Source organism: Onychomys torridus, chromosome 6 (genome assembly GCF_903995425.1).
Source record: "Onychomys torridus chromosome 6, mOncTor1.1, whole genome shotgun sequence".
NCBI classification, from domain to species: domain Eukaryota; kingdom Metazoa; phylum Chordata; class Mammalia; order Rodentia; family Cricetidae; genus Onychomys; species Onychomys torridus.
In genome coordinates, this window is record NC_050448.1 from 102,320,187 (window position 1) to 102,342,142 (window position 21,956).

General features: G+C 42.9%; 1 protein-coding gene across 50 annotated transcripts in view; it reads right to left on the bottom strand.

Annotated features, from left to right (window-relative positions):
- Ank2 (ankyrin 2) overlaps positions 1 to 21,956 on the bottom strand; it is a 582,948-nt gene that overhangs the window by 4,232 nt on the left and 556,760 nt on the right. For 20 of the 50 annotated variants that reach the window (XM_036190288.1, XM_036190294.1, XM_036190287.1 and 17 more), the window contains 10 exons: positions 15,413 to 21,634; positions 13,860 to 13,934; positions 11,808 to 11,939; positions 10,762 to 10,905; positions 8,827 to 9,085; positions 7,167 to 7,455; positions 4,433 to 4,525; positions 3,874 to 3,957; positions 3,599 to 3,763; positions 2,329 to 2,511 (listed from right to left, as the gene is read on the bottom strand). In XM_036190288.1, the coding sequence (XP_036046181.1) occupies positions 2,329 to 2,511; positions 3,599 to 3,763; positions 3,874 to 3,957; positions 4,433 to 4,525; positions 7,167 to 7,455; positions 8,827 to 9,085; positions 10,762 to 10,905; positions 11,808 to 11,939; positions 13,860 to 13,934; positions 15,413 to 21,634 (7,646 nt within the window). Of the gene's footprint in view, positions 1 to 1,045; positions 1,138 to 2,328; positions 2,512 to 3,598; positions 3,764 to 3,873; positions 3,958 to 4,432; positions 4,526 to 7,166; positions 7,456 to 8,826; positions 9,086 to 10,761; positions 10,906 to 11,807; positions 11,940 to 13,859; positions 13,935 to 15,412; positions 21,635 to 21,956 lie in introns of all 50 variants that reach the window. The other 30 variants (XM_036190321.1, XM_036190319.1, XM_036190326.1 and 27 more) reach the window with 5 other exon arrangements.

Sequence of the window (21,956 nt, forward strand, 5' to 3'; positions counted from 1 at the left end):
TACTACACATGACCTTCTTTCTCCCCTTTTCAATGAGATGAGAAGCACAACAATAACTTGGGTTCCCATTGTATCTTTCTCTGAGGAGCTGAGAGGTCTGTGGGAGTACTGATGTCTACAATGGTGCTAGAGGACCAGGTCTGTGGGAGTACTGATGTCTACAGTGGTGCTAGAGGACCAGGTCTGTGGGAGTACTGATGTCTACAGTGGTGCTAGAGGACCAGGTCTGTGGGAGTACTGATGTCTACAGTGGTGCTAGAGGACCAGGTCTGTGGGAGTACTGATGTCTACAGTGGTGCTAGAGGAGCAGGTCTGCGGGAGTACTGATGTCTACAATGGTGCTAGAGGACCAGGTCTGTGGGAGTACTGATGTCTACAATGGTGCTAGAGGACCAAAGGGAGAGAGAGATGACAGAGGCAATACCTAGTTCAGACATCAGCTTTGCGATGGCGCAGGCAGCTCACTATGCCTTGCAGCAAACATCCTCTGACACACAAGGAAAAGGCTGCTTCCTGTTTGCACATGCTCTTACTAATTGCTGCTTTAGCCAACACTTGGAACATTCAGGACCTTCGACATCAAACTTAGACTCTTGCTTCTTGCCACTCCCAGGCAGCATCATGGCACTTGTTAACAGTGAAAAGCAGGTACTATCCAAAGCCATAGGGAGCAAGACTGAGCTGGATATAGTTAGTTGCCAAGTTAATCATTGTGTCATTGATTAAATTTCTCTTCATTTGGTCTCCAAATCTATCGACACAGTGGTATTTTCCACCTGCTTAGCTCCAACTATATTGGCAACTGGATTGAGCCCAGAAAGTCAAATTGCACAAACAAATGTCTCACCCTCACTGTGTCTCAGTATTAATTCGAAATTCCATCAGTGGACATGCTAGGGGCAACACACTGACACACCCATGCCTGACTCATGCATTCTCATACAGGGCAGCCAGCAGCTCAGAAGGGATCTACCCTTCCTTTCTAGCATTAGAAACTATTTGTATCATGTTAGTTGGCCAAGCATCACCCAGTGCTAACCCAAACCTCTTAATTATTGATCCATCCTCCTTCAGGATTTCATTCTCTACTAAACTGGGGAAATGGACTTTCATGTGGCTCCCTGTGTAACCCAAAGCCTGAAGTAAGAAAAAGAGAAAAGAAGACTTGACTCGTAGGCCACGGACTTTCAAGTAAAGCATTACTAATTAATCTGCTGCTGTACTGTTTAGTCTACTACTTTTCTAATTAGTCTACTGCTTTGCTAACTCCAGTGGTACAGAAAGAGTCTCCGATGGGGCAAGTAACTCCTATGAGCTCATATGGGTATTGAATTTCATTTAACAAGTCTTTAAAATTCCATTTGTGCCCAGATATTTTTATACTCATTATTGAAAGCTTAAAACTAACTTCTATGCTTACCAACTTTAAATTTTTCCCTTGTTTTTTTTTTGTTTGTTTGTTTTTTGTTTTTTGTTTGTTTGTTTGGGTTTTTTTTTTACCATACTCCTCATGATTGTGGAGATTTGAATGTCAAATCAGACGACTACAGACAAAACCAGAAATAGGATCAACTTAGACAATTCACTTTTGAACATCCCAGAAGTCAAATGTGCGGAACTCAAAGTACTGAAAGCAAGTTTGCTTTTAATATGCAGATACATTAATATGCTACTTAAATACAGTTGCTAATACTATAATCATTGTTGTTGTGCTGTTGTTCTGCTACCTGGGGATCAAACCTAGTGTTTTGTGTGATCCACACAGGCACCCTAAAATATAGCTGTATCCTCAGGTCTAATGTGAGTAAGTGCAGTAGAGAGCACAAATTATCGCATTTTACTTTAAGTATTTAAGATAATTCTGCAACTATTATCCACATTTTTTTGAGACAGGATGCCACAAAGAAGTCCAGGCTGGCCTGAACTCATTTTGTAGCATAAGCTAGTTTTGAACTTGTGGCATTCTGCCTTAGCCACCTCAGTAACAGTGTTACAAACCTAAGCCACCATACCTGGCTTTGTAATTTTAACAGACATATAGAAAATCATGCCCCAACTCTGGAGTCTCAGATTCTGCCCCAGCAGGAATGAATCTTAGCAACCTGCATTTTAAAGAGCTCTTTGGGTGACATGAATGAATACCACTGGGCTGAAGAAATATTACTTCACCACACAAATTGTTCAAGAGGGAAATCTGATCTTTTGAATTATCCTAACACCTCAGGAACCTGTGCATGAAATGACACGGTGACAAGTGCTTTTCTTTTCAAACACAAAGTAACCATGAAATGTACATCAAAGGAAAACAAACACAAAATGCTTCTATACCTCTTCAAAGTCATCTTTGGCTGAAGGAAGGTCAGTGGCTAAGCTAGAGTCTCCCAGGATTTTCTCCATTCTTTCTCCATGTACCATTGTTGTTTTAACAACTTTGCTGACTCTACGGCCTTCTACTGGTTCAGCCTGAAACTGTGAGGTACTGGACAAAATGCTGGGTTCAGACAAGGTCACCTAATGAATGAAGGACATAGACAATTCCCAATGGCCAAAATGGAACAAATAATGACATAAATAAAATGTGGAATAAAATGGTTGTAACGTTACCCTCCCCCCTCAAAAAAAAGGCAACTCAGAACATTTCTCATCAATTAGTCTATTGAAGGGTATATCACCACAGCACTGAACCAGTTAATGGGCCATTTGAATAAAGTCTTACCAGTCACGTTTCTAAAACGCTGACAGGTACAATGTAGATTGGCAACCAGGGCTTGATTTCTGTCCCACAATTAATGTATTTCCATTGCAATATGAAGATAAAGTCAACCCCTGAAGGGAGAGCTTGAAAAGCTATGAGAAGTCAAACTAGATGACTAGACGGCTTTGTGCCTATAATCATATGATTTTGAAGATAGAAATAAATGCAGAACAGCAATGATTTCAAATTGTGTATTGTGTAAGAGAACCAATGTGTGTGGTAGTTTCTTGCCTTCAAACAGGAAAATAAAACAGAAAGTGATAAACTGTGTAAATCACAGAGTTCCAGATCATAATTTTAATGACCTGAGTGAAGAAGTTTCAAACACATATCTAAGTGACCCTTGGAAGGCTGGTGTGCCAATGAGGCCCAAGCATTACAGTACATTTGGACACAGTCTCTCCATGACACATGCCTGGTCAGAAAATAGGTATTATTGTCTTACAGTCTGACTTTGGATTCCTACTGTAATCAACTATGAATGAAATCCAATGCAGAAATGAAAAAAAAAAAAAAAAAAACAAAGAAAGACAATGTACAATGACCACATAAAACCCAGATTCAGCCGGGCGGTGGTGGCGCACACCCTTAATCCCAGCACTTGGGAGGCAGAGCCAGGCGGATCTTTGTGAGTTCAAGGCCAGCCTTGAGTGAGATCCAGGAAAGGCACAAAAGCTACACAGAGAAACCCTGTCTCGAAAAACAAAAAAACAAACAAAAACAAACAAACAAACAAACAAAAAACAAAACAACAACAACAAAAAAAAAGAGATTCAGTGGGAACCAACATGTTTTTGCCTATGTTCTGTCTTTCTCTACACAGTGAACTCTGGGTGGCCTCACCTCTGACTGCTGGGTGTCACTCTTCAATACCACACGCTTTATCACTTTGGAGTAGCTGTCCCCATCCTCAATGTTGACTGGCTCCTGTGGCATTCCCTGCATGGTAATCTCCTCCTTCTCCATGCCATCAGAGGATACGTACCGCCTAATGATTTTCCGGGTAACCTGAAACACATTTCACATGCCTATCTTAGTTTTGAGTTATGGTACCACACTAGTGATAGCATTTTAACAGGAAGTGTGAAAAGAGCCTTTCAAGAGCCAGGGGCCAGTACCTTCTTTACCACCGTGTGTCCATTCTCATCAACATATTCTTCTTCTGTGACAGTTTCTGGGGGTATGTCAGGCATATCTTCTCCCTAAACAGTGTGAGAAAAGTGTTACTTAGGTGTCTGCCACTGTCCTGAGGAACTAAGTCCAAGTGCTTTTGATGTGAGGAATGTTAGAAAACCAGAGGTCATGTTGCGAAGTATTGCTGAGATGCAAAATCCTGTCAGTTTGATTAATAAAAAAAATTTAAGCAGGTATATTAAAAAAAAAACATGCTCAGGAGAATCTCACCAAAGTTATGTCAAACTTAATCAAACAACAACAACAAAAAAATGAATAAGCAAGAAGAGAGGCAGGTGGAAACCTAGAAGCCAAATCTTTCTTCTGCGTGCTGGCTCTTGGAGGAGGGCTGCAAACATCCTTGACTCTTCATTCCCTTACAAATGAGACAGGAGCTGCTTTCCACACATGCACTACCTACAGAGCATGCTCAGCATGTTGTTCCAGGTGTCTCTTAGTGAAGGACAGAACTGTCCCAACGTGCAGCAACTTAACAGTTGGTACCTGAATAATCACTCTCCGGCGGACAACCCTGGTAGTTACCATGGCCTCCTCATCAGAGCTGGCCTCCAGCTCCCCTAATTCCTCTGTTAGCTCCTAGTGGAAGCATGTAAGAATCATTGTTGTTGGTTTTATTTTTAATTAAAAAAAATTTAATCAAAAAAATTTTATTTGGCTTTTCAAGACAGGGTTTCTCTGTGTAATAGCCCTTGCTGTCCTGGAACTCATTTTGTAGACCAGGCTGGCCTCACAGAGATCTGCCTGCCTCTGCCTCCCAAGTGCTGGAATTAAAGGCGTGCACCACCACCACCAACTTCAAAAACAATTTTTTTTTTTTAAAAATAGGATCTCACTTGGTAGACCACCCTGGCTTAAGCTTGCAATCATCCTGTCCCAAACTCCCAAGTGCTGGGTTTACAGATGTGCGCCATCGCACCTAGCTGAATCGCTTTGTTTAATTTGCTGTCGAGGGACTTTTCTACTGTTTCTTTATTTGTCCATATTATATTCTGAAATTTTATGCAGGGAAATGTTGGTAGAAAAATCATCAGGGGAAAAATAAATGTGTGGTGATCTCGAGCCTCAATAAGTATATAGTCTAATTGTTTCCAGAATCATAATGAAATTCTGAAATCTGAGAGCAGTTGGAGAAGCCACTTGTCAAAACTGAAAAGAAAGCTTTTCTCACATGAGCCCTGTGCTTAAAACTCCTGCCTCAGCCTTCAGAGTTTACTGGGATGACAGGTATGGACCACCATGCTCTTTTTTTTTTTTTTTTTTAAGGGAAAGAGTACATTCTATTGGCATAATGTCTCAAAACACCCAAGCTGTAGCTTTACAATCTTCTTTTCTAAAGAAAACATATAAATGAAAAACCAAAGTATACATTAAATACACTCAGGAACCTACTGTTAGCAATATGGTCAGCAAGAAAAGTAACTAAAAGGACATGTTCGGAGCTGACTAATGAAGCATATGAGGGACAATTAGAAATTCATTGAGCCAAGAAGAGGCAGTGCAAACCTAGAATGCACAGTGGCTCACCCCAATACATGTCTGCACAATCCAAATTATATGAAATTTCAGAAGACCTTCAAGTCTGTATTCCATGATGGCTATGGATTTTTCCAGTTCACTTTGGTCACAAACCCTTTTGCTAGTATTCAATTAGGCCAAGAGCTTGAGATGGTAGTTTTGTGCAAAGACAAACATGGAATAAAACTTGACTCACTGAATGACCACATTGTTTAAGATAAATGCCAGGAGCCAGTGCCCGCCCACCCAGAGCTCTCCTTATTTTAGGTGTGGTTTTAGATATAATCTGATCTCAGATGTCACCCTCAGATTCTTTTTGATGGAGATCTTAAGTCCAAAGCAGGTTGTACTACTTCCTTCCAAACTCAAGTCTTTCCTATAACAAAATTTTACTAATAAGCTTTACAATAATTTTTTTTGTTTGCTTGTTTTTTTCAAGGGTTTCCCTGCATTGTTTTGGTGCCTGTCCTGGATCCTTACTCTGTAGCCCAGGCTGGCCTCCAACTCACAGAGATTCGCCTGCTCTGCCTCCCGAGTGCTGGGTTTAAAGGCATGCTTTAAAAGACATTTTAGAACATAAAATATTTCTGAAACTCTGACTATTCAAAAGAAAGATAAGTTATAATTTAATGAAAACCACATTAGGTTTAAGCCAAGCACTCTCACACCTTCTTTGTGGATGAGAGTGAGCTAGGAGTTCAGTAAAAATGCAGGCATTTGCTGACACTCCATTCTTCCGGCTTATTCAGGGAGAGGAGCTATGAGGAAGAGCAAGCTCCTAGGTCAGGGCTGAGGTCTATGGGCGATCTTGACTGCATTTTGACAATCCGTAGTTTAAAAGCATCTCTTCAGCCAGCCTGTACCTCTGCTCACAACCTTCAAACTTCACTTTATGACAAAAGATACTCCCTAATGCACTCTTATGCCATGGGCAGGCATTTGGATAACAAAAGATGTCAACACGTTCAGACACAATGTTGTTTTTCTAAGTTATTCCTAAAAAAAAAGTCTGTGGAACCTTAATTTGAAAATTACACTGGCAAAATGGCTTATTTGGCAGAGGCACTTTTGTGGAGACCTGATGAACTGGGTCACCACACTCTACAAGGGAGCAGAAAAGGACCAGCTTTGACTTCCACACTTGCACTGTGGTGTGTACAATGTACACACACACACACACACACAAACTCAACTCCCTCCCACACATACTAACTTTTTTTTTTTTTTTAGAAAGTTATATGTTTTGCACTGAGGGAAGTTGGGGTGTTAACAACTGCAGATATGCCAGTGAGAGATCTCATCTCCTGATGATGCACACACCCTGCGGGTCCAGCATCACACTGGCAGACTTTCAGTAGATTTGCTCATCAACACCATCACACATAACTCTACTAGTTTTTCAAAGCTGTGCCTCACTGTTGTCTTACTACAGGTCATTTTTCTTAGCAGAAGATTTTCCATGATGAAATTGGGACTCACAGTCCAACAGCTAATACTGGAACTGTGTACTAGTTCCTCTAGATTTCCAAGTTCTAAGACTGTTGAAGCTTAGGAGTTTCCCGTGTTCCAGTTTAACTAATCTGACAAGCCTTTTCAGTTTTGAGATAAAAATATAAAAGAAGCATCAATAGAAACAGACACCAGGAAGTTCTAGAGCTTCGGCACAGGGGAGGAAGGACACACCAAGGGGAGAAAGCCTGACCTTTTGAAAGGCCACATCATCATCGAGTCTTTCCAAGACCTGTGGCTGGTCATCTGCAGACTCTACTATCACCAGGCTGGTCTTCCTTGGAGACCTCTCCTCTTTGGGCTCAGGAACCTCCTCAGGTTCTTGCACAATGGGAGAAGCATGCTCGCTGGTCACTGGGGTCTGGAGACAAGGCTTTGCTTCCTCAGGAGTGGTACTGACATCCTCAGGAGTCTTACAGAGAGAGCCAGAAACTGCTGTGGCCTTTTGAGTCTCTGCCGCTTCGGTCCCTGGTGTTGTCACACTGGAACAGAGAAAAGTCCATTGCAACTCAAGAGCATTGGTAGGGAAAATGAAATTTCTCCTCATGATAGCCAAGACCGTATGTACTCAAGCATGCACACACAGAGATGCACATACACGATAAATGTAAAAAAAAAAAAAAAAGTTTTATATAACAAATATGTATAGATAATGCTTTTGAAGAAAGCAAGAAAATTTAGCAGGATGAAATAAAGCAGTGTTGATGTAGTTAGTGTAATTACAAACATAAGGGAACATAGTTGTATGTCTATTGTTTGATGGAAGGACCTGTGGACACGGGCACTTTCTAGCAGTTTGCAGTAACTCCCATGCAGCCTTTCAAAACCTCAGACTGGAAATAAGAACATCCTCTCCCTTTTCCACTCCTTGCTCTGTATCCAGCAGTCGTCTGTCCTGCGGCTGAAAACAAAAGTCCCGAATGCCTCTCTGACAGTCCTGGTCTTCCCACCTTTGCCTCTCTCCATCTTTCCTTTTCTTACATTTCTGTATGCTCTCCCTCAGACCCTACAGGCAGGTAAAGAGGAAGGTGCCTTCGAGGAAGAAATCATTTCATGTCTCTTTCTTCTCATGTGAGGGTGCACAAGAGAACAAAGCTCAATGTCAACGGAAGTCCTGGGCTGTCAGCTCTTGACGCACTCAGGTTGCTTCTCCTGAGCTGTTTTCCTTTCCTGGATAGCCCATGTCACTCAGGCAGCTCTCTCCTTTACCTGGTAAAGTTCTGAACTAAATGACTCTCTAGGGCTTCTTTCAAGCAGGCAATCCCTCCCTATCCTTACTCCCTAACTCCACCCTGTCTCAAACTAATGGCATTGCATTCTGTTTGCATGAGTGATACCGCACTGGTGTTTTTATACTTAGATACTACACAGCTTTGCTGAAGTACTCATGGGCTGCCATTCCTACCCCATCACTGTTCAAACTCCAAGGCAGCCACAGCACCATGTGGAAGCATTTTAACGGGATACAACAATCCTACAAGTCGTGACTGTGATTCACAAGGAGTACACTGCAAAGGTGATTCACGGGCTTACCATTGGCCCCTGACCCTGTTAAATAAGTAACACGTGTATAATTTTTATGGTATCTAGATGTGGAAATGAAGACTTGGAGCACTTTGGAATTGTTCAAGGTCACAGAACTGGAAGCTGGCTCAAGCAGGATGGTGCCACACAACACCATCACAATTATGTGTCTTGACTGTTTTTCTATTTGACAGTTTTTCTATAGCCCAGCTTCTAGGGACAGAGGAGTCACTGTGAGATAATTGTTACTTTCCTGTGTAAGACCACTCTCTCTGTCACAGTAGCTTTTCTTTGGAGTTGCATTTAACAAACTTTCTTCTGAAACTCACTAGTATTCCTGCTGGTCTTGCATTTTCCCTGAGAAATCTTGTTGAGCTGGTTCTGGGTGCATTTGGGGAGAGAGCGCTGCTGCTGGGCTGTCCCCCTCAGTTTTGGGGATGCAGTCCTGAAATGTGGAATAACCAACAGAAATGTCTTCTTCCGAGACCATGGGTGGGTGGTCACTGGACTCGCTCTCTTTGGAAGCCACCTGCCCCTCTTTCTGCCTGTGCCGGGCAGCACAGAGCTCTTCTTGAAGTACTGAAAAGCCTGAAGGGAAGAACAATTGAAAATGTTTAGGGATTGGGGATTTAGCTCAGTGGTAGAGTGCTTGCCTAGCAAGTGCAAGGCCCTGGGTTCGATCCTCAGCTCTGAAAAAAAATAAAAGAAAAAAAAATGTTTAGGAATCTCACTTACACTAGGGGTCTGTTTGGTAAGGGCTGCTATGTTCCACACACTGCTGTAGGAGCTTTGCTAGAGAGGAACACGACACTGTGTCTGACTTTCGCTGACCACTGAGAGGAGCCCAGGGAAGATACATGGTGACAGGGCCACAGGCGCCTGTCGGTAAACTATGCCTCCTTAGTGATAATGTGTGTGAAGGAGTCCCAAGGATGAACAGGCATCTCCTGTGACAGTCAAGTCATAGAGTTTAAGTGGAAAGAAGAATCCGTAATACCTTGTGTTCCGGACTCTTTTTAGGTAGAAGCGTTTACATGGGGCTAAGCAATTTCACTACATCCAGAGCAATGGTGAGTCACTGAGAGACCTAGCAGGGTCAGGGTATGGAAAGGAGGTGAAAAAAACATCAAAATTGAGTTTGGAAAAAAAAGATGAATTATTTTCATCATATGCTACCAAGGTGTGAAGAATTTCAAACACAGAGAATTTGGTGATGAGGCAAGAATTTCTGCATTTTACAAGGTGGACTGGAGTAGCATACAGAGGTCTCAAGAGAAGAGGAGGGAAGAAGAAACAGGACATTCTAGCCTCTCTCTTGAAGAAGTTTCCTACAAAACGGACAGACAGAAACAAAGGAGACACAGAGAGAGGGATACCCAGGCTCAAAGAACTATTCAGTTTCTTGTTCTCTTAAGGACAGGGTTCTTAAAATGTAATGGCTTTGGACACTATTCCAACTATAAGAGCCAAATGGATATTTGTAGGAGTGAAGCCCTTGTGTAGACAGAAGATGAAATTCAGCACAAAAGAGGATGCAAATAAGGGAGTTCAGTGTATTTTGGCAGAAAGGCAGAGTGTGTATGCTCAGACATCATATCTTGGTAGATTTTTTTGGTGAAAAAGTGTAGAGATTTACTTATAATCTATGCTTCTAGGAAATCTGAAGTATGCTCATCAAGTAGTAAAAAATAGGGGAAGAGAAATGTTGAGGAAGATTCGAAGGAAGACGTGAAACTAGGAATCAGAGGGGATGGGTGGAAGTCAGAGTTGGGAAAGAATGGGGGAGGAAAGACGAACTGAAAACAACTGATAATGAACTCCATAGAAATTAACACTTAAAGGTCATAGGGCCAGTGGCCAAAGGCTCCAGTGGGTCTGAAGAATTATCAGTTCAGAAATAAAGAAGGAACTGGGATGCCTAAGTACTGTAGTGCTTAGGAACCATATAGCTACTGGTAATAATGTCTTGGTGCAAAACATAAAAGTCGGTGGTTAAAGTAGATAAAAAAAAAAAAAAAAACAAACCTAAGTATCAGAAGTGTTCTTCAAGGAACCGAGGAAAAAGGAACTGGAGGGCCACCCATGGTATGGAGAAAATGAAGAATGAGCAGAGGCAGTACAAAAATGGACAGGGAGAGAAACTGAGGTGGCAGGGAAGTCAATACATCATCAACAAAGGCTACAGTCTATTGCCTTAAAAAAAAAATAGAGGCAGTAGGCCCAGTTCCTCCATCATCCCCTACCCCCAAGAGACATCACTTGACCTTCACTGTTGTCCAATACAATGGTCTGCTCCATTTCTGCATAGCTGTGGCCCAAGCGCTCCTGGAGGGGTTCTGTGTTGGTCTCCAGGAGATGTACAATATCCATCCTGTTGATCTTTGTGAGACATTCAATGAGGATAGTATCTGAAACATTAGACAAAAGCATTCCTTACATGTGAGAGGTACTCATTCTAGGATCTCCTTCATTCAGTTACCTTACTAAGTTCTTGGCACTTATATCAGAACCTGCCAAAGCCTAACTAGGTCCTTTGTAAATAGAGGCAAATGGCAATGCATGGACCCTACATACTACAAACCCTGAAGGGCAGAGTTGCCAGATAAGACACAGGGTACCACCCAATTTGGATTCTAGGTCAAAACAAAGACTAACTATATCTCACATACTGTGTGGAATATGTTTATATAAAGGGACATTAGTTTTTAAGTTCAATTGAGTACCCTCCTGTTTTTATTGGCTAAGTCTATCAATGCTGTTAAAACAGATTTGGGAAAAAGAAACAGTAAGAGATATGAAAGCAGATCTTCACAGAGACATGAAAGGAAGGGCTGAAGTTGTGTGGTGGCCATGGTCTGTCTCATTTCCCATTTTATACCACAGGGTCATAATCATATCAGTCATCATATAGAGTATCTACTTGGTTCTCATTCCCCCATTAACTAAATTACTAGAGAGGAATGGGAACATGAATTGCAGGCAGTACATGACCCATAAACAGTTATAACCACACAACTGTGCTCATTAACCAATACTTAGAAACTGTTAGGTCTTGATGAACCTTCCATTGGCAGCTGGTTCTGGTATCATTGCCAAACACTTGGGACTGTTCACAAACAAACCATGCAGGATTTCTCATGGAATAAGATTATTCTTTAAAAGGACAGCTGCTTGTTCTCCTCTACTGACAGTGGTTCTTAAAATTGATGGCTTTTGACAATTTACCTTACCAATTTTGTAAGAACGGGATTGTTGGGTGGTCCACTTCCACCTTAGTTCAACATCTCTACCTCAGCATTTTCCCACCTACCTGTGGCATGCTTCCCATCCCTCTCCAGCCAGTACTTCAGCAGTGCATGGCTCTGGTCTTGAAGGGAGTTGGGATTCTCAATTCGAATTTGGTGAATTTGCTCCTCAGTGAAATCTAGTTCTCTTGCTAATTCTAAAATAACAACAACAAAATGCTACATTGTCGACACATTGACTTTAGGTTTGAGTCTCCATACCTTGCTTCATGATGTGTAAATAAGATGGTCTTGTGCTGCTATGAGCATCTGGATGACTCATACTCACCTTTGATATACTAAGACTAGCAATCTCTTCCCCTTAAAATTGGATATAGAATTCATTACTGCCTTGTAGAAATAGTAAAGGTAAAGGAATGATGATAAAATGTAAATGAAGATCAGATTATTATCACTTATTTAGATTTTTAATCAAGATAATTAAAAATAAATGACTGAACAGGAGAAACAGCATTTCACACTTCGATTTTTAAGTTCTACAAATCCTGTTTCTGGAAACGTGTACAAACATTTGTAGTTAATTTACAGTGATCAAGTATGCTCCTTTCTCAATTTGATGTCCATAAAAGAAAGGTCTGTGAAACATTAAACTGGTGTAGGGTAGAAGTCAAAAAGATTTTTTTTTTTTAAGCTGGGCATGGTTGTGCACACCCTGAATCCCAGTACTTAGGAGGCAGAGGCAGGTGGACCAGTGAGTTTGAGGCCAGTCTAGCCTATGTAGTGAGTTCCAGGATGGTCAGAGCTACAAAGAGAAACCCTGTCTCAAATGTACCTTCTACAAAAAGTTTCTTTATTCTACTATTAACATTCTATATGAATATTTTTGATGCTTATGCATGCTATTATAATGCATATGTATGCATTTATGTGTAAAAGCAATGACTTCTATTGCCTATCTGGTTATCTTTCAATATTAAAAATATCCTTGACCTAGTAATTCTATTTTAGAGATGTAGCTTCTTTTCCTTTGTTCTTATTCTGGTTGGTTATAAGGTTTACATTTTTGCCACCTTTATATTTAACATACTTAGTATGTGTGAATACTTACATATTCAAGGAAAGTAATACATATCTAATATGCCAACCAGGGATATTTTGGTATCATTCTTTCCTCTAAATCCTTGTATCTCATCTTTCAATATTATTCTACAATTACCAAATGTGAGAAAATGGCTACTCCTACTTCTTCCAGTCATTTATTCAAAATGATCAGTTATCTTTGAGAATAGATGTGTTCTTATTCCCTTCCCAACCTTTAAGAAACTGATAGAAGAATAATAACTTTGCACTGTTTGTCTCAGTGGAGCATATCCAGGTGATACTTAAGAAAGTAAATCAGAGTTAAAGATGATAAATATGAAAGCAAGCTGTACTATAATATTGCCTAATATTAAGTTCACAGGCAGGTGAAAATGAATTTTAAATTTATAAATAATGATTTGTAAATAACAGTATGGATAGTAGAATTTTCTTTCTATTAAAAAATTATTGAACATCTATGTTTCAATCCCCCTACTTCAAAAAATAAATTGGTTCAACAAGTCATTCATGTGTATTTTAATATTCACCCAAAGCACATGTTTTTACTAGAAAGATACTTGACATCCAACATAAAAAATAAACAGCCCTGGTGACATCTCAAATATTATAAAAACTGCCAGGTATGGTAGCTCACACCTGTATTCCCAGCACTGGGGCAGGGGGACTACCATTAGTTTAGGACAGCTTAAGGTATATAGTGAGTTCTAGATTGGTTTGAAACCTGTCTCAGGAAAACAAAAACAAAAAATTATAAAAAATTAAATGTAAAATTGTGTGAAACCTGGGCATCTTCCCACAGCTTAGCTGACTATAAGAGGATGGGAAAATAGGCTTATTCTCAACATCTTCAAATCTAAAGTTCTAAATTCTAGAACTGCTGAGAACCCTATGCGCAGGCTGTACCATTAGCTATTACAGTCAGATTTTTCAACTCAGATTTTTCCTCACAATATTCCTTATAGTCTTCCTCAAGAAAAACAATCTTTAAAGGACTGTTTCTGTAGAAAACTAATTACCTGTCCAGCTGAAGCCAAGATGATCAGCAATGTAAGCCAGCCTTTCTTCAATCCGCTCCTGCTCATCTTGGGGATCTACAGAAGGTCAAAAACAGAATGGCCAAGGAGTATCTGGGACAGTAAGGGAACCACAGTACTGATCATCCAAGAAAGGAAGTCACTTGACCAAATATCTGATGGTTGCACAAATTAGCTATCATGGTTTAGGTCATATGAAGTGGTGTGTTTTCTGATTTCTGAGGGTAGAATGGGGAATGAATCCCATGTGGTGACTTGTGAAAACCATCTGCTTCCACATCCCTTTAATGAAGACTAATCGCCGAATAGAATGTCTAGTCATCTCAGGGCTTTCCTTTTACCTTTTTGAAAAAGCTGTGCATGAGAACATGCTCATTTCGCACATGAAACACCAGAAAAATCACAAAGGAGATATAGAAGTGGGGTAACTGGGTGGGCTCTACTACTCATGCCTGTGAAGGTGTCAATCACCACCAGGTCCTGTCTGAAAGAAAGCACTAAGAATTACCTTAGTCATGGTTGGACAGACCAGCATGGCCAGGAACAACACTGTTCTAATGACCTTGGAAAAAGGCAAGATAAAGGCATTTGAATTTTGTATGTCATGCTGGTCTGAAATTTGCTTCTGAGGCAAAGTTTCTGGTGGCCTGTTCCTAAGTAAAGTCATACAGTTCTCACTCTCACAAACTAGCATTCATCCTCTTCCCTTTTAACTACTGCAGATTGATGGGCAGCAACGGGAAATCCTATGTCTCACACATTTAGGAATAAGTCTTCATTTAGAGATAGTGGAAGCTGCAGGTTACCTCTCAAAGCCACCCATGGTTTCCTTTTTTTTTTTACAATTCCAAGAGCCATCATTCCCTCACATCGTGCAAAGTTTGAGATTTTGTTGTCTGCTGAATCTCATCTGAACACTTTCATCATCCATCTACTTCACACATCAAAAGTATTTACCTTAGGTTTGTTTGCTTAATTTGGTTACCATGGTATCTGAAAGCCAACCTCTCTGAATTAGAAAAACAGAGCCACAATATTTAGCATTTTAGGATGTGAGCAATATTTTTGCATAAAGGGCTTCCTAATAATGACAAAATTGAATGCACCAATTATTTAAAGTTTACAAAGATGAGAAATTAGTGCACTGAGTCCTTATGCTATGAAACTCATATGCTCAAGTGTAAAAGCAAAAAGTATTTAACTTGAGGCTAAGCCTGGGACTTCAGAACAACAAAACTCAAAGCTTGTATGGCTTTACGTGCAGCAGCTAAAGAAAGGTAAAGGCCCCCGTTGCTTGGTTATGTTTATGTTTTTGATAAGCATTCTCATTACTCAATCTTGAGATTGTTTCACAGACAAGAGTATACAGAAAAAGCACAAAACACAAAGGGCTTACACAAACACATTAACCACTACAGAAAGCTTAAAGAAAATGAGACACAAATCACAAAATAAAACAAACGTTACAAAAAAAGAAAATCTCTATCAAATTTATGACATGCGTAGCACAGGGAATCCCAGTGGCTGGCAAATACCTTCAGCTTGGTCATGGCCATTTTCATCAGGGATGCGTTCAATCATAGTCTCAATGGACTCATCCCAAATGGGCCTTGTGTCAAAGATGTCCTCAGGAACTGAATGCTCAGTCTCAACAGGTGGCAGATTCTCAATGACTGACACTTCTAGGGCACTACTACTTTCGTCATCTGAAGGTGGCTCCTGCTCCCTTTCTGACTGTGTGAGCCTGTCCACTAATTTGGAAGCTTCGTCACTAATCTCCTCAAAGAATTCTATGGAGTTTCTATAAAGGTCAAAGAAATGCTCCCTACTCTCTTTTGTGGGGCTCATGCCTGTCCTGCTGGAAGATGGGGTGCTTCTGCTCTTAACTGGCAATCGGGATGCAAACAGCTTTGGTTTTGTGGCCCCCTCTTCAGATTCTGAGTCAAACCCTTCTGCCCTCTCCCTGCTCTCTGTTTCTGTCTCAATGTAACTTCTGGCTTTTACTGGGCATTTGGTCTTAGCATCTGAAGGACTAGCATCTGATTCAGATTTGCTTCTACCGTCTGGTGCTCTGCTTAGTGTGCCCTGTCCCTGGGGAACAGCTGTCTTCTGGAAAGATGTGTCTGGGTGGGAGAGCTGCCACTCAGGTCTTTGGGTGGGTGCTTTGATGGGGATTTTGGACTTTGGTTTTGCTTCATCATCCTTACTTTCCTCATCCATACCAGATGGGAACTCATCAGAAAATGCGCTCTCATCCTCTGCTGATGGAGGGACTGGGCCTGAAGTAGGGAGAGTCCTTACAGGAATTTGAGGTTTGCTTTCAGCAGAAGGCACATTTTCCATGGGTGCAGTAGGGATCTCAATCACAGACTTCTGTTCCTCCGGAGAAGAGTCCAGGGACTCGTCATCCCGATCTGAATGAACAGACCTAGTGACTGTGTTGAAGTCCAACTGAACAACAGGTTGGGGGAAGGCAGGGCAAGGCATCTGCTTCACAGTGCTCAGAGAAGATGTGTCACTCAACTGCATGGTGGGGAGGTCCTCAACTGCTGTGGATTCAGCCTCTCTTGTGGGCATTTCCATGGAAGCTGAAACCATCACTTGAGAGTCAAGGTTATGATCTGAGGCAGCTGATTCCTCTATTTCCTCACTCACATCATCAGGAAGTAATTCTCCCTCATCATCCACTGCTTCTTTGGATTCTGAAAGTTCCAGTGACTCGCTTGTGTTTTCCAGCTGTGACAGCTCAGCCCCTGTGGCCCCTTCCTTCAGGTCTTCGGAGAGAGTCTCTTCATTGGAACCTTGACCAATTTGGAAAAAGTGCAAACTTTCATCCGCATAGGACCTTTTGGTCATGTCGATGGCACCGCTTCGGGTCATCTCAAACAACTTTCCTTCCTGAAAGAGGAATGGGTTCTGTTCACTTGTTGGGGTCCCCTCTTCGGTGGGAGTCCTAGCAGGAGTGGTATCGGGAGTGGTACCCCGTGACTGTCTGTCTACCATCAAACCAAATATCTTCTGCTCTTCCGCTTTCACCCGAGCTTCAAACGCTTCGTCATCTTCACGGATCTCACTCCAGGAGTCAGAATCCACGTCAGTTTTTGTAATGATGACTTTGCTCACTTGCTCACCAATGACGGCCGGTGCGTTTGGTGTAGTGGGGGCTACAGGTGAGGAAGGTCCATTTGACTGCATGCCCATCAAGGTACTGTTTTGCTCAGGTTCAGTTTCCAGGTCATGGCTCTCAAAATGCGATTCTTGGCTGGAGACAGTTCTGCTAGAGGAGGCTGCTGTTACAACATCCTCAGCAGAGGCTCTGATGACAACAGAATACACTTCAGGTGAACAAACAACTGTGGTACGACATGTATCCGTTTGTATTTTGCTGTCCTCCCCAGAGAAAAATGATGAGGAAGGAACATTTTCATAGGGGCTGGTTATTTGAGGATCAGAATTTTCATCAGTCTCAGCTAAATCAGACATTGGAACGTCCATGGCAAACCTATCTGTTTGAGTTGTGGTAGATGAGTCTTGAGTGGGCCAGTCCTTTGACCTGCTTTCCAAAGCCTGGTCAGTTATGGCGACCTCTACTTTTCCAGTGGAGGATGGAGAGGGTATTTCTTTAGCTGATTCCTTTCTTTCAGATACTGCACAATGAGACAAAGAAGACAAGGAAGAGCTTTCACTGGGGAAATCTGCTCGTGTAGATTCTACTCCAGAAGGATCAACCTCTCTTCCTTTTGGGTCATTTTCACAAGTGTCCTGGGGAGCCAGTGACCCTTTATCCATGGCCAGCTGCTCATCAGCATCATTCAGTGTTGGACTCTGAACTCCTAGGGAAGCAAGGGGGGTTGAGTTGCTAGGACTCACAGCCTCACAACCGTGACCATCACAGGTTTCTGACTGATGAGCCTCTCTGTCCAGATCATCAGAAGACCTATCAACACCATCAGTAGAACGAGCCTGACTGCCTTCAGCTAAATGAGATTCACAGTCTCTGTCATCTTCTGAGTTACCCGGCTCTTCTTGAATCTCCTCATTCATCTTGAACGTGTACTGTTTGGAAACTATCGGCTGGAACTGTGATTCTTCGGGGCTGGAATTAGAGTCTATGCTGGAAGGCAGGGGAGACGGAGGTTGCACTCGAATAACTGGCTCTGCCAGAAGTCCTGAGTCAGCACCTTTGCTCAGCTGGGTCAGCTCGGGTTCACTTTCAGAGGAGGAAGACGGTTTTCTGCTCTCTGAAGTCACTACGACAGGGACCTCACTCTCATCAGCCATGTGCTCCATTGGTTTCTGTTCATCCACTTCTACCGAACAGTCAGCATCAGGATCCGAGGCCGAAGAGGATCCATCTTGCCTGGGTTCTTTTTTGTAATCCCTTTTCTGCTTTGCTTCTTGCTCAAGTTCATCAAATGTCTTAATTTTGGTTACCATTTTGAACATTTCCTCTTCTGGTGTGAACCTCTTTTTCTCCCCATTTTCAGAGTCCTCCTCCTCTGCACATTCATGGATCACAGCTGGTTTGGGTGTACTTGAATCTGAAGTCTTGGGTGTGACCTCATAGCTAACTTCTTCAGAGCTGGGAGTGTCAGGGGAGAGGGGGCTTTTCCCTGAGCTCTCCATGAGTGACGTCTGTTCAAGACTATCATCCTCAGCACTGCCATCAGGGTCTCGGAGCAGCCGAGAACGCATGGAAGCCACTTCGGAAACAAGATCTGTTTTGGCAATAGCTGCAGGGAGAGGAAAGTGACTTGGGAGAATTCCTGCTTTCATTTTAGGCTCAACTGGGCTGCTTTCAAGGGAGTCCCTGCAAGGAGACTCTTTCAGAGGACTTGGTTCAAGAGAATCAGGAGTTTTGTGGGAGGAGTTATCTTCCAGCACAGGGCTGGCTTCTAAAGAGTCTTTGTGGCTCACTGCTAGTGATTCATCAGCCACTGGGCTGAGGACCTCACTATCCCGGCTAGGGAGTGGAAGTTCTAACCCTTGGGGACTTCTAATGGCTCCCTGGGGCTTTGGTTCTGTTCCCTCACCTGTCTTCACAGAAGCATCAGATGGTGGGAAGGCCTTTGTCACCTTGGAAGGAGTTGTGGATTCCTGAGTTTCACTTTCTGGTTGTGGCCTAGAAGCTGAACTAACAAGGGGGAGCTGACTTTCATCACAGGACCCTTTCTCGGTAAATGCCTGGCAAGTTTCATCTGCTAATGATACACTGTGGCTGCTAGGGCAACCATCTTGTTTGGAGCATGCATCTTGGGAAGGGTCTTGGGTGACCTTGTGAAAATGCTCAGTAGAAGGCTCTGAACCCCCAGTGGCCACAGCACCTTCTGTTTCAGAACTATCGGTAATGTCTTTAGTGATAGGAAACACTTTTTCTGAATGAATTTCAGTGGGTGTTTCCGCCTTGGCTTCCTTGATCTCTCCAATTTGTTCCTCACTTTTCTTTGGTGAGAAAGAAAGACTCTCTGGACTTGTCTCGGGAGTCTCCGCTAGGCCCTCATGCTTGTAGCTCTCTTCAGAACTGATCTGAGGGGTGCCTTCCATCAGGCTGCCACAGGGCGAGCCTGCTACCACTTCCTGTTTCAGGCTTTCAGAACTGCCACCCATAGCACCACTCTGCAGAGACAGAGCTGGAAGGAACTCATCTTTCATGTAATCGAGTGGAAATGTTGTGTTGAAAGGACTCGTGATTACTTGGTCTAAGTGAACCTGAGCCTTTTCTGTCTCCTCAGTGAGGCGGAATTCCTGGTATTTGTCATTGTCTTCTAACTCTTGCTTGATGATGTCAGAAAAGTCAGTGGAGGTTTTCCTGTCTGGGCTGATCTGAAGGTCCATGTCTCCTTGCTCATCCACCATCTTGTCTTGAAGGGTCTCACTGCCCCGACGGCTCTCTTCTGCCACCACTGATGGAACCGGCTCAGGAGTTTTAATAATGGGGGCTTTCTCAAATTTTTCTCTGACCGGATCTTCTGTCCTGAGCCCAACAGTGATGGTGGAAGAACGGAATCTTCTGGATTCTGAAGCTGCTGCCACTGGAAATCTCTGGCCACGCTTGATTGTCTGGTTTTCTCCCCTCTGAGAGTCTCTCTGGGTTACTGTGTGCCCCTTCTCTTTTTCTACCCGAGTTTTACTTTTGTCTTGGGACTGTTTTTGCTTTGCTGCTTTGTGCTCAAAGAGTCCTGTTTTGTGTTTAGATGGGTCCTGACCTGACTGGAACGCTTTCATCAACTCCCGGACAGACATTGTCTCCTCGATTCGTTCTGTTTTAGAGGTGGGAGAGACAGGTGGCTGCTTTTCTGTCTTCCCAGGTGACACAGGCAGGTGCTTCTCATTTTTCCCAGCGGTCGACACAAGTGCCTGCTTCTCTGAGGTTCTGGCAGAAGGTGAAACTGGCAAGCGCTTTTCTGTCCTCCCGGGCGACACTGGAGGATGTTTCTCTGTCCTTCCAGATGATGGTACTGGTGGACGTTTGTCTGTTTTGCCTGAAGGTGACACAGGTGTGTGTCGTTCCGTTTTTATAGATGACACAGGAGAATGCCTTTCATTTTTTGTTGAGGGGGATCCAGGTGAATGTTTCTCAGCTTTACCTGACGATCCTGGCGAATGTCGTTCGGTTTTTGCCGAGGGCGACACAGGTGAGTGTTTCTCGGTTTTTGCCGAGGGCGACACTGGTGAGTGTCTTTCCGTTTTTGCGGAGGAAGAAAGGGAAGAGTACCGTTCTGTCTTAGAGGAAGGAGAGGGCTTTGAAGAGGGTGTCACCGCCGGGTACGTCCTGGGCGTGGTCTTTTTAGGCACATCCTCTTTGCCTTTGACTCTGACCGGCAGCTTGCTTCGACCTTTCTGCTCATCTTCCACTCGCTTCTGAAGAGCCTTTACTTTGTCCTTTATGGAACCGATAGGAGTCTCTTCTATCAGAGGAGAGGTGGCCTTGGCAGTGGGAAGCGGTTCGGGGGCCAGGCCTCGCTCTTCATCCACCGACTCCTCTGAACTACCTTTCCCGAGTTCCGGTGTTTCTTCGCCGCCTTGGGCACTCTCCTCTTTCTGTTTCTGCTTTTCTTTGAGTTTCCTCCGAACTGGCTTCTTTATCACCAGGCTGGGTTTGGGCTGCTTCTGGGCACTCTGCTTCTCCTCTGCTGGCACAGCCTTCCCTTTAGGACTCTCAGAACTCTTGCCCACAGCTGACGCCTGACTTGTCTCCCCTGACTTTTCTCGAGCTGCTTGTGGCTTCTTTTCATGAGGAGAAGTGTATGAATTGAGGTCATCTGTAAGGAAGTTCACTAACTCCGTGGAGTCCTTCACTGATTTGACCTTGGTCTCCCTGTCTACTCTGACTTCTATACAGGGCTGTTCAGTGATGTCTACAGGTGCATGTTGCTTGGCCTCTTCAATTTCCTCATCACTGACTAGGACCCATTCCTCTTCTAGCTCCCGCTCAGACTGAGAACTCTGTACTCTGCCTTCATCTTTCACGCAGGTTCCACTCCTCAGGATTGCATTCACTTTCTCTAAATCCTCCTTAACTCTCTCAACAATTTCGAATGGTTCGCCTGGCTCTTCTTCAGCGGCCTTGGCCAGCTCCTTCACTTTGATAGAACCTGCCTTATCAGACACATCTGTGGTCAAGATGGCAGTCATTTTGATCAAGTCTTGTTTCATCTCAGAAACTTCAGAGAGCAAGTCCGGACTTGCTAAGACAGGAACTTCATTAACCAGGTGGCTTTTCAGGACAGATGTTTCTGATGATTCTGTCCCATCATCTTCGATGTGAATGAGAAACATTGAAAGTAAAATGGAAATCAAAAAAGATATTGGCAAATGTAATCAGGACCAAAACAACACAGCGTCTTTTCCTGGTGGTGGAGGGGGCAACAGAATGGGGATGGTGGATCCACAAGGTCTCAAGGTACAAGAGCAAAGCAAGGCTAACGGAAAAAATAACTGAAAAGGAAAATGAGCAGGAAATAACTTGCTTAATTTTCTCACTTGTAGCACATCCATACATACAACAAAGCTATCACAAATACTCAAGACATACATAAAAAAAGTCACAAATCAAAAAGAAGAGCGCAGTGAAATTAC